This window comes from Sebastes fasciatus, chromosome 7 (genome assembly GCF_043250625.1).
Source record: "Sebastes fasciatus isolate fSebFas1 chromosome 7, fSebFas1.pri, whole genome shotgun sequence".
Lineage (NCBI taxonomy): Eukaryota > Metazoa > Chordata > Actinopteri > Perciformes > Sebastidae > Sebastes > Sebastes fasciatus.
This window is the reverse complement of record NC_133801.1, coordinates 14,951,804-14,966,774: the sequence shown is the minus strand read 5'-3', so window position 1 is coordinate 14,966,774 and position 14,971 is coordinate 14,951,804. Positions and strand designations below refer to the sequence as shown.

The following is a 14,971-nucleotide window of genomic DNA, read 5'->3' as shown; positions in this document are numbered from 1 at the left end:
AAGCATTTAGGAAGCCTAATTATTAAATCTAACCCACTTAAACTCTGTCATTATTTCTCTGTTGAATTGGCTGTGCAAAGTGGTGAAGTTCATGTCCAACATTCAACAGCTATTACTCTCTTAATCACTGCATTGTTGCTGTTTAGCTGTGAAATAAAAAAGATAGTTAATGATCCCTCATTTCCAGCACTTCATTCTTCTGAAAATTAATACTTTGTAGAAAACTTAAGCAGTGTACACATGTTGAAAATCATTACAAGAAAACGTATTAATGTGGTTTTAATGTGTAGAATACCCTTGAAGTTTTTTTTTTTTATATTATCAGCGCCAATCTGAGGGAATATTATTTTAAGAGTACATGTAAGAAACAATGATGTATGGTAACTGATTCCTCACTAAACCAGGCTGCTTACCCTCACAGTAGTGTTATATCGTGCCCAAATGATGAGAATATTTTACTGGGAGCTCTCTGGCGATTTTCACCGCTAATCCCGGTCCCAAACCCGTAATCCCACTCCACATCACTCTCTCTCCACATCTAAACTTCTCTCTTCCCCAACGAGCCACTCATCGCTCGCCCTCGTTCCGTCCCCCTCCCTCCCCGTAGAGTCACTCGGCCGACAGGTCGGAACGGTCAACAGGCGTTACACTCGGCCGAGCGCTCATTGTGCACGTGAATGCGGCGAGGGAGGGATGGAGGGAGAGAAAGAGAGATGGAGATGGGTATTGTGTGTTAAAGAGTGCAAATAGTGGGCCAGGCCCTGCGCCTCCCTGATTTAGCCCCACATCAAAGCTAAGCAAACACACGCCCCCACGATGTCTCACCCTTTAATTCTTACACACACCCCTCTACTCCACCTCGGATTCGCTCGCACACAGACGCACCTCGACCTCTGAACGCCAGAGAGGCTGCCTGGTGGACGCTACACCCACAAACAGCTTCCTCTAGCACTCTTCCGTCTCTTGGTTATCACTTCTTGTCCAGGAAAATATAAATACAGTGTGAGGGAGGGCTGAAGTTATTCAACAATAAGATCCGTGCTGACATCCTAGCTACCGGCTAGACCTCGTTCATGAGTAATGCTCCCTGTGTTTTCACTTAACGGCTGCAAATAAAGTTGTGTGTGACTGAGTAATAGGCAGTTGGCCTGTAAGATATTTGGTATAAACTCCCCTCGTCTGTGTGTGTTTTTGTGCGTGCATTCACACATGCATCCTTCACTTGTGTGTGTGTGTGTGTTTGTGAGACACGTGTGACTGATGTGTGTGAACCGATGTTCTGTCTTCCCTGCAGCAGTGACGGCTCACTGGGGGGTTCGAGGACGGGATTAAACACAGAGGAGTGTCACTGCCTCGCTGAGTTATAGCACTCATAACACACACACACACACACACACAAGACAGGGCAGTGACACACACACAAACAGTGCGTACAGACTCAAACAACCAAATTTGTAACTGAAAACACATCACACATAAATATGTTACACACCAACAATTACTCAGCACACGTCATGTAAATATAAAGACATACCGTAAACAAATTATTTTCTATTTTGATAATCGATTATTGGGTTTTTAAGAAAAAGAGAAAGTCTAAATTTTCTGATTCCAGCTTCTTAAATGTGATTATTTTCTGGTTTCTTTACTCCTCTATGACAGTAAACTGAATATATTTGAGTTGTGGACAAAACTAGACATTTGAGAATGTCATCTTGGGCTTTGGGAAACACTGATGGACATTTTTCACTATTTTTCTGACATTTTATTGACCAAACAACTAATCGATTAATCGAGAAAATAATCGTCAGATTAATCGACAATGAAAATAATCATTAATTGCAGCCCTTATGCATTTGATCGTATTTGTCTCTGAGTATAAGTTACAGACAGTAAGTAGAAGAGAGTGCAACTAACAATTATTTTCAATTCATCTTAAAATATTTTTTCAAATTGATTGATTGATCATTGTCTATAAAATGGCATTATTAATCAAAATGTTCGGGTGTCCAATGTGACGTTATGTGCGACTTATTCTGTCCAAAATCCAAAAGATATCCAATTTACAATCATGTAAAAACAGCAAATTCTCACATTTGAGGATCTGGAACGAGTGAAAGGCATTTTTTCTTGACAAATGACTCGAACCACTAACCGATTATCTAAATTGCTGTCAATTAACTTTCTGTAAATCAACTAATCAACACTAAATTTATAGAAATATTTAAGTATTAGAGCACATTAATATAAAATACAGAAAATAAACGATCTGAACTTTAAAATTAACACAAATGATATGCTCCAATGCAGAAACATTACACGCAATCGCACTCACATTTCTCAATCTAAATGGGGCAGATGTTTCCATTTTAGCTGCATTATTATTTACAAACTTGAGGAGGCAGCAACTGTAACCCTGAGGTTTAAAGTAAGCTCATTTTAAGCTATTTTCATATTCAAATGTCACATTATGCTTCTCACGGACACATGGGGCCCTTAAACAAAAAAAAGTGACCACACAATCCCGATGAAGAAAAAAAGAAAGAAGCCTGTAAATTGGATTTAGCCCGGCCTTAACCTCGGCCCCTCTCCGTGCTGTGTGTGTTCTGGGGGCCAGGAGGCTAATTTAATTTGTTGGACAGAGAGACGGGGGAACGGGGAAAGACCGTCTGTCAGTCTGAAAGTCACACTTTGCACTTCTAAAGACCTACTGTAACAACTAGAGCGGGGACATGGATGACATATGCTCACATACGAACTCATGCAGACAGCTGCGTGATACCAAAAACACTACACAACCCTACAACACCACATTACGGTTCACAAGGGAGGGCATGTCAGAACTGCAAGACACATGATTTGTTCGGTGGGTTTAGTTGGATGAAACACACACAGACCTGTGCTGTCGGTTCATGGCGGCAACCATGAGAGCGGTCCAACCGAGACGGTGGCGGTAGTTTGGGTCGACCCCCTCTTTTACCAGCCTGAAGGGAAAAAGAAACATCAGCATTAACATCAACGTATAGTAGTGGTATCAATATATTAGTAATATTGTAAGGCTATTGTAAGGTCTATGTGTTTCCCAAAGCCCAAGATGACGTCCTCAAATGTCTAAATGTCAGTGTGATTGTGATTGTGATTGCGTGTAATGTTTCTGCATTGGAGCGTATAATTTGTTTTCATTTCAAAGTTTAGATCGTTTATTTTCTGTATTTTATATTAATGTGTTCTAATATTTAAATATTTCTATAAAGTTAGTGTCAGTTAGTTGATCGACAGAAAGTTAATTGACAACAATCTAGATAGTCGGTTAATAATTCAAGTCATTTATCAAGAAACAAATGCCACACATTCGCTGGTTTCAGCTCCTCAAATGTGAGAATTTGCTGTTTCTACATGATTGTAAATTGGATATCTTTTGGATTTTGGACAAAATAAGTTGCGCATAACGTCACATTAGACACCCGGACATTTTGATGAACAATTTTCTACCATTTTATGGAGAATAATCAATCAATCAAATGTAAAAAATGTTTTTAAGATGAATTGTTAATGAATATAATTATTAGATGCACTCTCTTCTACTTACTGTCTGTGACTTATTCTCATAGACAAATACGATCATATGCTTTAGGGCTGCAACTACCGATTATTTTCATTGTCGATTAATCTGTCGATTATTTTCTCGATTAATCGTCAAACATCAAATGTCTTGTTTTGTCCACAACTCAAAGATATTCAGTTTACTGTCATAGAGGAGTAAAGAAACCAGAAAATATGAACATCTCAGAAGCCGGCCAGCTGCTGGTGTGACTGTATCAAAGACCTGCCTTGTTAGACACAGCAGCATGACACCAGCCCATGATATCTTTGTCTTTATCTGCACACTTACACCTTGACCAGTTAATGTGTCTGTCTTGTGTGTAAGCCAGGTGTGTGTTGAGTTTTCTGCCCGAGGGTATGACATCAGGTACTGGAGTGGCACCGTCCTTATAAGTGTGTGTGTAAGTGATCTGTTTGTCGTCTCATGTGCTGAGCAGGCAGACAGTGTGTGTGTTTACAGTCAACACGGTGGCCTCTGTCTGGTCTGCACTCAGCTCTGATGCTCTCTGGCTCTGTTTTCACTGCCTGCTCTGCATGCAGAAGAAGCTCACCACTACAGCAGCTACATCCTGGGCGATATGGCCAAAATCTTTTATCCCAATACAGGTCTTTTCACCTCTCGATAACGATATATATCACGATATATAGCAGGTTTTCTCTGTCTATTCGATAAATAAATAGTCTAAAGGAAATAACCACAGAACGTAAAGCATCCTCCAAATGACGTAAATATTGAAGTAACTCAGTTCGGCCGCTGTTTATTCGATATTGTTATAGAAACAATATAGAAAAATAGATACGATATGCCTTATTATATTGTTTTGACAATATATATCGTCATATCGCCCAGCCCTAGCTGCAATAAAACTGCAAAGAGGGTTATTAACTGTTTTAACCAATAACATTTTCACACAGCACAAGATCCGATGTTAAAATGCTACCTCAAGATTACATAATGATTCACCACAGTTGAAGCACAACAGCTTTTACAAAGCCTGTGTGAAAACGAGACCTCTATCCTCTCCACCGCCTCTCAGCAGACACACCCCGACACTCTCCCACTTCGAGAAACTAAACCAAAGCACTTAACACATCTGTGAGTGTCTGACTGTCTCAGTGCACTCTCACCTACACCATCTGCCACATGGGCACACAGGTAACCCAAGCCAGCAAATGGAGACACACATGGATAAACACATGTACGCTCATATTATATACCCGACGACACACTGTACATACACAAGCACTGATTTAACCCACATTAGCACGATTATTGCACAGAGAGGAGCAGCAATGTGTTGGTCTGCACTTTATGTAACCAACGGTACTACTTTAAAAAGGCACATTGAAGGCTCTTTAGTATTGTGTCACAAGCAGAACTTCCACGCCAAATTTTAGGATCATGACCCTGCGACTACAGTGTGTTCACATCTGTCTGCTTTCGTAGTTACTCAAGATCTGTAATGCAATATTATCAGTTGAACAGATGGGACAAAGGAGTAGTGTAAGACATGATATGCTCATTTTTGAGTGGCTCTGGTTGACTGTCGCTGAGTATGCAGGGAAATTGTAAGAGACTCAGAGCAAGGGGGCATTTTAATCTGTGACTTAGAAAATGTAGATAAAGAGAAATGCATTGTGTGAAAGAAAAAAAATCTTTAAAAATCTTCAAATCTGAGGGAGGAAAACAAATCAAGGCACACTGTTGGAATGGAGCTCTGAGTGGCCGAGAGCGACATCCATCCTGCAAACACACAGATGGTCCTCTTCTTCCACCTAGTGGTTATTGGTGGGACTACAACTACATGTGATGAAACTGCAGGTAATCCTAGCTCTTTCTAGAAACTGGCCTCAGTAGATGCTCTGTGATTCATACAAAGCTATGAGATCTGAACAACACTAAAGAGCAGAAGATGATGGATAATTTACAAGAGCCATGTGGAAGAGATGCTCTCTACTTTCTACTAACCAGAGCCCATTAGAGATTGACAGTGACATTATACTGCAAAGATCACTCTGGGTGGAACCACTCATGGTTTCTTTATTCAAGTAAATAGAGTTAAATGTAGTCGAGGCTGAGACAAAATTAAGTATCACACTATTTCTGCCTCAATTCTTTGATATGTATACAATATAATTAGTGGCAGGGGATATGATAATAAGTCATTTAATTTAGCACAGCCAAAGAAAACAATTACATAATTACAATAACCAAAATCCTACAATATCTGTCGTGTTGATGTTTTATCAATATCACAACACTTTTCCCAACTGACTTTAAGATAACACAAAATACTGTATCTTTATAAATTTGAGCTAAGAATTAATCCACCCTGGTAGTTTACTCCTTTCCTCCGGCTCCACTTCAGCCATCAATTTCAGAAAATGTACATCAACCAGTATTCATCATGCCTAATAGAAGGGTCCAGAAATTAAGTTTTGTCTAAGCAATTACAGATTGAGTTCAAAACCGCTTGCAAGTATTTTCATCCTCATATAGCCCAATGCCATCGTGACAAATTAAAAAGGTAGTATTTGCTGTTTTCTGGCATGATGACTATTAACAAAATGCAACAAAAATGGCCATGTCACATCTTTTATTTAACATCTACAACACCTTTACTACACCTGGTAGCCTCCTGGAATCACGTGGTTCACAATGGAGAGAGGCACGTCTCCATGCTATGTTGCTAGGACAAGCATGTGCAAGGTGTTGTTGTGTATACAGGTCTGTGAAATATGTACTTGAAGTATATGTATATTTAATATAAAAGTGGACAAACATTGCGTACTGTGGACACAAGAAGAGTCAGTGAAATGCTTAGTCATTAAGACTGTGTGTATGTATGGTACCTGGCCACATCTTGAGAGTTATTGGTCCTGGCTGCCTCCAGAAGAGCATCACCTTGTTATTGCAGAAAAACAGATGCAGAAAACATTACACAAAGAAGAATACAGAAAGCTTGAGTACACATTAGAAAATTATGGATATACCAATACTGTTTTTTGAAACCAAATCCAGCTCAATTGACCACTATGATACCTAACATTTTTATATTTTTATTTCAATTTACAATATTTTCTTTATAAAGTGACTCGTCAATAATAAACAAAACAATTATGTTCATATTTAATTTTTTTAAGCTAGTTGTAGTAGTCTGGTATATTTATAGTGTATTCTAATATATTCTTTATATTGTGTATACTATAGATATTATCTATAGTGTTAATATGTATGGTATGCTCCCAGTAGACCACTTACACACCAAAAATTGACAATAACCTGATATTTTCAGGTGGAATTTAATTAATTCATTCATTCATTCTCACTGTGCAATATCATTTTTAACTTGTGCAATTTTGTTAATAGTCTGTTTATTGTCAATACTGTATATACTGCTACTATTTTTATACTTCCTTCTATTTAAATGGTTCATATTTTGTTACACTTTGTTTAGCTCTTTTTTTTACTGTGTAAGCTGATGCATCTTGTTTTTTTTGCACTCTTCCCTTTGCTGCTGTACACTGCACATTTCCCCACTGCGGGACTAATAAAGGAATATCTTATTTGATCTTATCTTACTATAGATAGTTTTAGCATTTTAGTATGTTATTGGTCTGAATGATTGTATAAATGTAGGTGGTTGTCTCCTATGTACACTATGTTTTTTTTTATATGTGTGTGCTTTTGTCTTTTGTCTGTTTTTAATGAGCACTGCACCGAAACAAATTCCAATCAACTGTGGGTTGACATGGCAATAAAAGTATTGAATTGATATTATCTCTAGTGTTGATATATATATTTACTGTTCCTGTGCATTGTCTGGATTACCTGCTGCTGTAACACAAGAATTTCCCTATTTGGGATCAATAAAGTACATCTATCTATCTATCTATCTATCTATTATCTATCTATCTATCTATCTATCTATCTATCTAGTATCTATCTATTATCTATCTATCTAGTATCTATCTATTATCTATCTATCTATCTATCTATTATCTATCTATCTATCTATCTAGTATCTATCTATCTATCTATCTATCTATCTATCTATCTATCTATCTATCTATCTATTATCTATCTATCTATCATCTATCTATCTATCTATTATCTATCTATCTATCTATCTATCTATTATCTATCTATCTATCTATCTATTATCTATCTATCTATCTATCTATCTATCTATTATCTATCTATCTATCTATCTATCTAGTATCTATCTATCTATCTATCTATCTATCTATCTATCTATTATCTATCTATCTATCTATCTATCTATCATCTATCTATCTATCTATTATCTATCTATCTATCTATCTATCTATCTATCTATTATCTATCTATCTATCTATCTATTATCTATCTATCTATCTATCTATCTATCATCTATCTATCTATCTATTATCTATCTATCTATCTATCTATCTATCTATCTATCTATCTATTATCTATCTATCTATCTATCTATCTATCTATCTAGTATCTATCTATCTATCTATCTATCTAGTATCTATCTATTATCTATCTATCTATCTATCTATCTATCTATTATCTATCTATCTAGTATCTATCTATCTATCTATCTATTATCTATCTATCTATCTATCTATCTATCTATCTATCTATTATCTATCTATCTATCTATCTATCTATCTATCTATCTATCTATCTAGTATCTATCTATCTATCTATCTATCTATTATCTATCTATCTATCTATCTATCTAGTATCTATCTAGTATCTATCTATCTATCTATCTATTATCTATCTATCTATCTATCTATCTATCTATCTATTATCTATCTATCTATCTATCTAGTATCTATCTATCTATTATCTATCTATCTATCTATCTATCTATCTATCTATCTATCTAGTATCTATCTATCTAGTATCTATCTATCTATTATCTATCTATCTATCTATTATCTATCTATCTATCTATCTATCTATCTATCTAGTATCTATCTATCTATCTATCTATCTATTTAGTATCTATCTAGTATCTATCTATCTATCTATTATCTATCTATCTATCTAGTATCTATCTATCTATCTATCTATCTATCTATCTATCTATCTATCTATCTATTTATTGTCTATCTATCTATCTATCTATCTATCTATTATCTATCTATCTATCTATCTATCTATCTATCTATTATCTATCTATTATCTATCTATCTATTATCTATCTATCTATCTATCTATCTATCATCTATCTATCTATCTATTATCTATCTATCTATCTATCTATCTATCATCTATCTATCTATCTATCTATCTATCTATCTAGTATCTATCTATCTATCTATCTATCTAGTATCTATCTAGTATCTATCTATCTATCTATCTATCTATCTATCTATTATCTATCTATCTATCTATCTATCTATCTATCTAGTATCTATCTATCTAGTATCTATCTATCTATTATCTATCTATCTATCTATTATCTATCTATCTATCTATCTATCTATCTATCTAGTATCTATCTATCTATCTATCTATCTATTTAGTATCTATCTAGTATCTATCTATCTATCTATTATCTATCTATCTATCTAGTATCTATCTATCTATCTATCTATCTATTTATTGTCTATCTATCTATCTATCTATCTATCTATCTATTTATTGTCTATCTATCTATCCATCTAAAGTCTACCTTTGTTATCAGAGTCTTTCTTCAAGCAGAAGGCCACGGCTGCAGCAGACAGCACCCCGACAGAGGCCCCCCCTGCCCGGCTGGCTCCTCCACCTGTCCCCCGGCCCTCCTCTCCTCCTCCTCCGGTTCTCTCCTCCCAGTACCGGTCCGTGTTGCGCCCCCTGCTGGCCAGAGCCGCCCAGGAGTTGCGGCGGTTCTCCAGGCTGGACAGCCATCTAGTGGCGAGGTGGTGGTACTGCTGCACCAACGGCTGCTTCACAACACTGGTGATCACAGCGGCGGTGTCTTCAGCTAGAATCCCCCGTCTGGACACCCGGGACGTGGACACGATGGGGTTGCGGTTGATTGTCTCTGCCGGTGTCTCTCGGTTGCCCTGGGTTGCGGTGGTCTGGAGCACGCGGCTGCACGGTGACAGGCTACGCGACCTTCGAGCGATGAGCCTGGTGGGGATAGATGATAACATGTTGATGAACTCACCGCGAAACACACCGGGAGATGAATCCCTCCGTCTGGGAGTAAATCCAGAGGGTTAACAGACACCCGTACAGACCGGGGACACCGCGTTAATCCCGATCTAACAGCCGGTATACGTTGATTTACAGGTAGCTACTTAGCAACCACCGAGACGACAACAACCGTTTCACCTCATCGTGTAGCGTAGATGTCACTGGAACGCGCGGTGCATTCTGGGAAATGTTGTTTTACTGGACATTTCTGCGTCAGGGCTCGTGCTTATGGCGAGATGAGTATCTGATACGCACTTCCGGGTTCGCTTAAATCAGGGGGAGCCTCATGCGGCTCTTTAGCCCCTCTCCAGTGGCTCCCTGTGGATTTATAGAAATTAGTGGAAATGAATAACTGTTTTTTGTTTACATTTTCATTTTTATTTATCATTGTTGTAGGTCTATGGTACAACAGTACGACAGAGTATTAGGACCACATTGAGGGAAAAAAAATAAATCTAACATTTCGAGAATAAAGTCATAATATTATGAGAATAAAGTTATAGGTTTACGAGAAAAAAGTCATAATATTTCAAGAATAAAGTCGTAATATTTCGAGAATAAAGTCATAATATTACGAGAATAAAGTCATAGGTTTAAGGGGGAAAAAAGTCATAATATTACGAGAATAAAGTCATAGGTTTAAGGGGGAAAAAAGTCATAATATTATGAGAATAAAGTCATAATATTACTAAGTAATAATTTCACGTGTTATTTTCTTTTTTGTTTAAGTTATGACTTTATTCTCGTAATATTATGATTTTTTCTCGTAATATTACGACTTTATTCTGGAAATCTCAGATGTTTTTTCCCTCAATATGGTCCTAATACTCCGTAGTACATTTGCACTTTGGCCCTCACTGCATTAGACTTATATTCTATATACTTAGACTATAAACTGTGTTACCTTCATCACAATGCTCAAATGTTTTGCGGCTCCAGACAGATTTTTATTTTTTATTTTTTTGTCTAAAATGTCTCTTTTGATAGTAAAGGTTGCTGACCCCTGGCTTAAATCAAGCTAAACTGCAGTGACGTACCTTGTTGCCAGGTTGCCAAGCGTTAACGGTTATTTTTAAAGGTGCTTGCCTAAAATACCCGCTTGATTTACAGGATAGCTGTCCTGCATTTGATCATTCAGTGCATTCAGTGCTGGTTGGGATTTCTGGTCCTTTCGTGAACATGTATTGTAAAGGACCTGAGAATAACAGAGCACAGGCAGTGACATAAATGTGATGACACAAGCAGTTGTTTTGTCAGTGTGTTTGACCTTTGATAGTTCAACATGGCCGCCAGATGGCATTAAAGCACAGTGCTGATGTAGCAGACTATAGTACACAGGCCATTGCAGGCAAATGTCATCATCTTCATCAAGTGTCTTCAGTTTTGGACAAAACATTGAGAATGGCTGGATAAATTTTCATTTAATCAGGAAAATGACAACACAATTCAAGACTAAGAGAGAGAGAGTAAACTCTAAAATCACTGATAAACAGCTGTCAAGACATTGTAACAATATACTATAATCACATGCTAATTTACCTAGGTTCATTTTCTCAATGGGACACATAATGGTGAAATGTAATAGTATGGCTCAATCCCATCAGAAATTCTGTGCTTTCATTACAATATCAAACTATCTAAACATTCTTTAATCCATTCTACTTTTCCTATCTCAGACCTTTTATCTAATATAAACAGGCATGTCTTTCTCAACATCCTTCTCCTCTCGCATTTGTTTAGTTCATGTCTGTTCATGTATGTAGAGTAGGAAAAAGATGTTGATTAGTGCATGCCATGTGTCACACTATTAAGATTTACTGTTTTGTAATTTGTACAATTTGTACAGTTTGTACAATTTATTAGATGGTATGTTGTGTGCTGGCAAAAGGCTTACTGTGGCTCACCAGACATGATTCATGCTCTGCCGTCATAAATCCACTGGCACCTTTACCAGCAATCCCTAAATCAAAATGGCAGTGTGGGCTTGCTATTGCAGAAACCTGACAATGCGTCCATTCTCTCCAACAAATACAGCTGGAGTTACCCACACTAACCTGTTGATAAAGCATTTTTAAAACTCACTATTGATCTCAACAACAATAAGATTATGTGTGTCTTGAGAAAGTCAGCTGCACAGTTGCAGGGACAGGAAGGGATTGTCAAATACACGTGATTTCGTTACAGGGTAAACTTCTCATCAAAGCAGCCAATTTGTATTGAAATAACGTCAAACACAATTCTGTCTTGCTGTATTGACAGCTCACTTGAAAGCAAGATGGGCTTCTTCATATTTTGGATTTGACTGGCAGTTTTACTTGATGATCACCACCAGTTTTTCTTTTCTTCCCTTTTCATAAATCGGTCAATTTTGCACTTTACATATTGTTTTGCATTCTGAATAAATAATACGAACGAGCACTCTTGTTTCTTAATTGTCAAATGAATGGTGAAAAAAGTCTCCTCTCACTCACCTGTCTCGGGAGGTCAGAGGTCAGGGTCAGCAATGGAAAACCTTGGAGCTAATACCGGGTTTTATTCACCCTGTTTATTCAAAAGATAGTTTAAATAACAAAAAACTGTATTGCTCCTGTGTAAAGAAAGAGAGTAAAGTCCATGTGTACAGAAAGGGAACACACGTTATGAAAAAGTAGTATACTTCAAGTTTATTTTATGAAGTATACATAAGTAAAGCTCAAATATATATTTCCCAAGTATACTTTATGTAGTAAGTTTACTAATATCAATATACTAGTAGTATACTTGTACGTGTACTACTTTAATACTTATTGGGACTAAATTGGCCTACTTTTTAGTTTATAAAAATATAATTTTAGGTATACTTTAAGTGTAAGAATAATAAACATTGAGTACACAACTAGTTTACACCTAAGTTTTATTTTGTACTGCAAATATACTATAAGTATACTGATAGTTTGCTAGTTTTATACTTGTAGCCCACTTATTAGTTTAAGAAAGTACACTTTAAAGTATACTCTCAGTTATCTACTAGTTTAATAGTTTTTTTATACTGCAAGTACACTTGTAGCCCACTTTTTAGTATTCTGCTACTCAAGAATACTTCATTATACTTTTCTTAAGTATATCTCAATCAAAAGATTAAGTACAAGTAGGACTATAAACCAAATATACTTTTCTGTATACTTGTCAGTATGAGCCAAATATACTTAAGTATACTTGTGTTAAGTATATCTCTGATAAGTACATAAAAAGTAAACTGAAAGTATACACTCTTATTTTAAGTTTAAAAGAAGTAGCACACTTTAATAAACTTCTTTTTGGTAAGGGTAAATGACAAGATTACTCTGTGATGGGTGTAACATTAAACCATTTCAGCACATCAAAAAAACTTGCATGGCCTATACTTGTTTTATATGTTTACACAAACATACCTACAAGTGTGTGTGTTTCTTCAGATTATTTGGGCCTCAGGATGTCGTGAGAACACCCACAGATTAAATGTGAGTGAAGGAGGCCGATAATGGATTTACACACTCCAAGATGAAAGGAGGGAGAGGGATGGAAGAACAAAAAATTACACGACAGACTGAGTGAAAAATAGATGGAGACAGGCAGGCACGCAGAGTGAGGGAATATAACAGATACACAGTGACACTACAAACATATTGCATTATAGGAAATGTAATTGTTCTCAGTATGTGAGTTTTATTGTAACTGATAACTCCAGCAATTCATAAGGAAGCATGGCAAGACAGGTGAAAACTCCCAAATAGGTACTTTCCACGTCAGCCAACAGGAGCCAGGCGCGCCCCTGCGTCAGCCAACAGGAGCCAGGCGCGCCCCCGCTGCTCAGTAAACTAACTACTAGTTTGCAAAAAATGTGGTGTGTGGTGTGATAGCGCGGGTTGCGTTCATATTCTGTCGGGAATATGAAAACCAAAATCAAACAGTAACCATACAGGAGTTACTTGCATTTTTAAGCTGTAGAAAAACAAATTGCAGCTTCTTATTATAGACTAATTCTTGAAATAGAGTTTAAAATTGCCAGTATTTGGCAATTTCATACTAGCTACATAACTCTTGTGACATCACAGAAAACGCTCTCCCTCCACACCTGACCTGCAATTCCTGGGTCAACAGGTAAGCCAATTTTGACATTCAAAAATGTACCAAACATGCGAGTCTATAACGTTAATTTGATGTATTTCATACGCCACTGTCACATTACTGTTGATGAAACAATAATTATTTTGTTCCCATTAACAAAATAGGCTTAAATTAGCAAATTTAGCTAATCTAGGTTCCCAAAATCGACAATCGCTATACACTAGTAAGCCAGTTAGCTTTAAATTTTATTCACCTTATTCAATTATGTGAACATAACATAATTTGATAGCTTCATGTTACTTGGTGTGTAGCCTACCAATGCAAAATTGTTAAAGGTCTCATATTGTAAAAAGTGAGATTTTCAAGTTGTTTACATTATAAAGCAGGTTTAAGTGATATATAAATACTGTTAAACTATCAAAATGTTCAATATACGGAGAAATACACACAGCCCGTATTCAGAAATTGCGCATTTGAAACAAGCCGTTAGGATTTCTGTCCATTTGTGATGTCACGAATATAGAATATTTAGACCATTACACGGTTTTAAACGTAAACATTCTAAATGTGTCCCAGTTTATTTCCTGTTGCAGTGTATGTAAATAACATCAGCTGACAGGATGTACACATGGATCCAAGCTGTTGCCTAGCAACGCAATTCTGTTACATTCCGTCAAAATGCGCTAAAACGGAGCGTTTCAGACAGAGGGGTAAATACAGGTATATTCAGGCCGACAGTATGAGGAAAATAAAGTGTTTTTTTAACATTACAGCATGTAAACATGTTCTTGTAGAAACACAATATACAAGTATGAACCTGAAAATGAGCACGATATGGGACCTTTAATAACAGTCTATAATTGTTGCCATTGGTTTCTGATTAACGTTAATTGGCTAAAGAGGTAGCATTAAAGTTAAATATTGATCCATAGCGCTTTTAGTGGTTAAAAGCAAAATTGAGTAAGTAAGGCTACCTTTAAAAAGTGTATTCATAAAACAAAACTGATTCAAAACAGCCAGGACCAACAACAATGTGTGACACTTTCAATTGTTAAGCCTGTTTTGACCAGTTGGAGATGCAGGTTATTAGTATTTTTTTCA

General features: G+C 36.6%; 1 protein-coding gene across 1 annotated transcript in view; it reads right to left on the bottom strand.

Moving 5' to 3' along the window:
- clpb (ClpB family mitochondrial disaggregase) overlaps positions 1–9,954 on the bottom strand; it is a 36,933-nt gene extending 26,979 nt beyond the window's left edge. Inside the window, exons 1-3 of the mRNA XM_074641814.1 lie at positions 9,279–9,954; positions 6,457–6,508; positions 2,898–2,984 (exon numbers count right to left, since the gene is read on the bottom strand). Of these exons, the coding sequence (XP_074497915.1) occupies positions 2,898–2,984; positions 6,457–6,508; positions 9,279–9,741 (602 nt within the window). The 5' untranslated portion in view covers positions 9,742–9,954. The remainder of the gene's footprint in view (positions 1–2,897; positions 2,985–6,456; positions 6,509–9,278) is intronic.
- Positions 9,955–14,971: the final 5,017 nt, after the last annotated feature.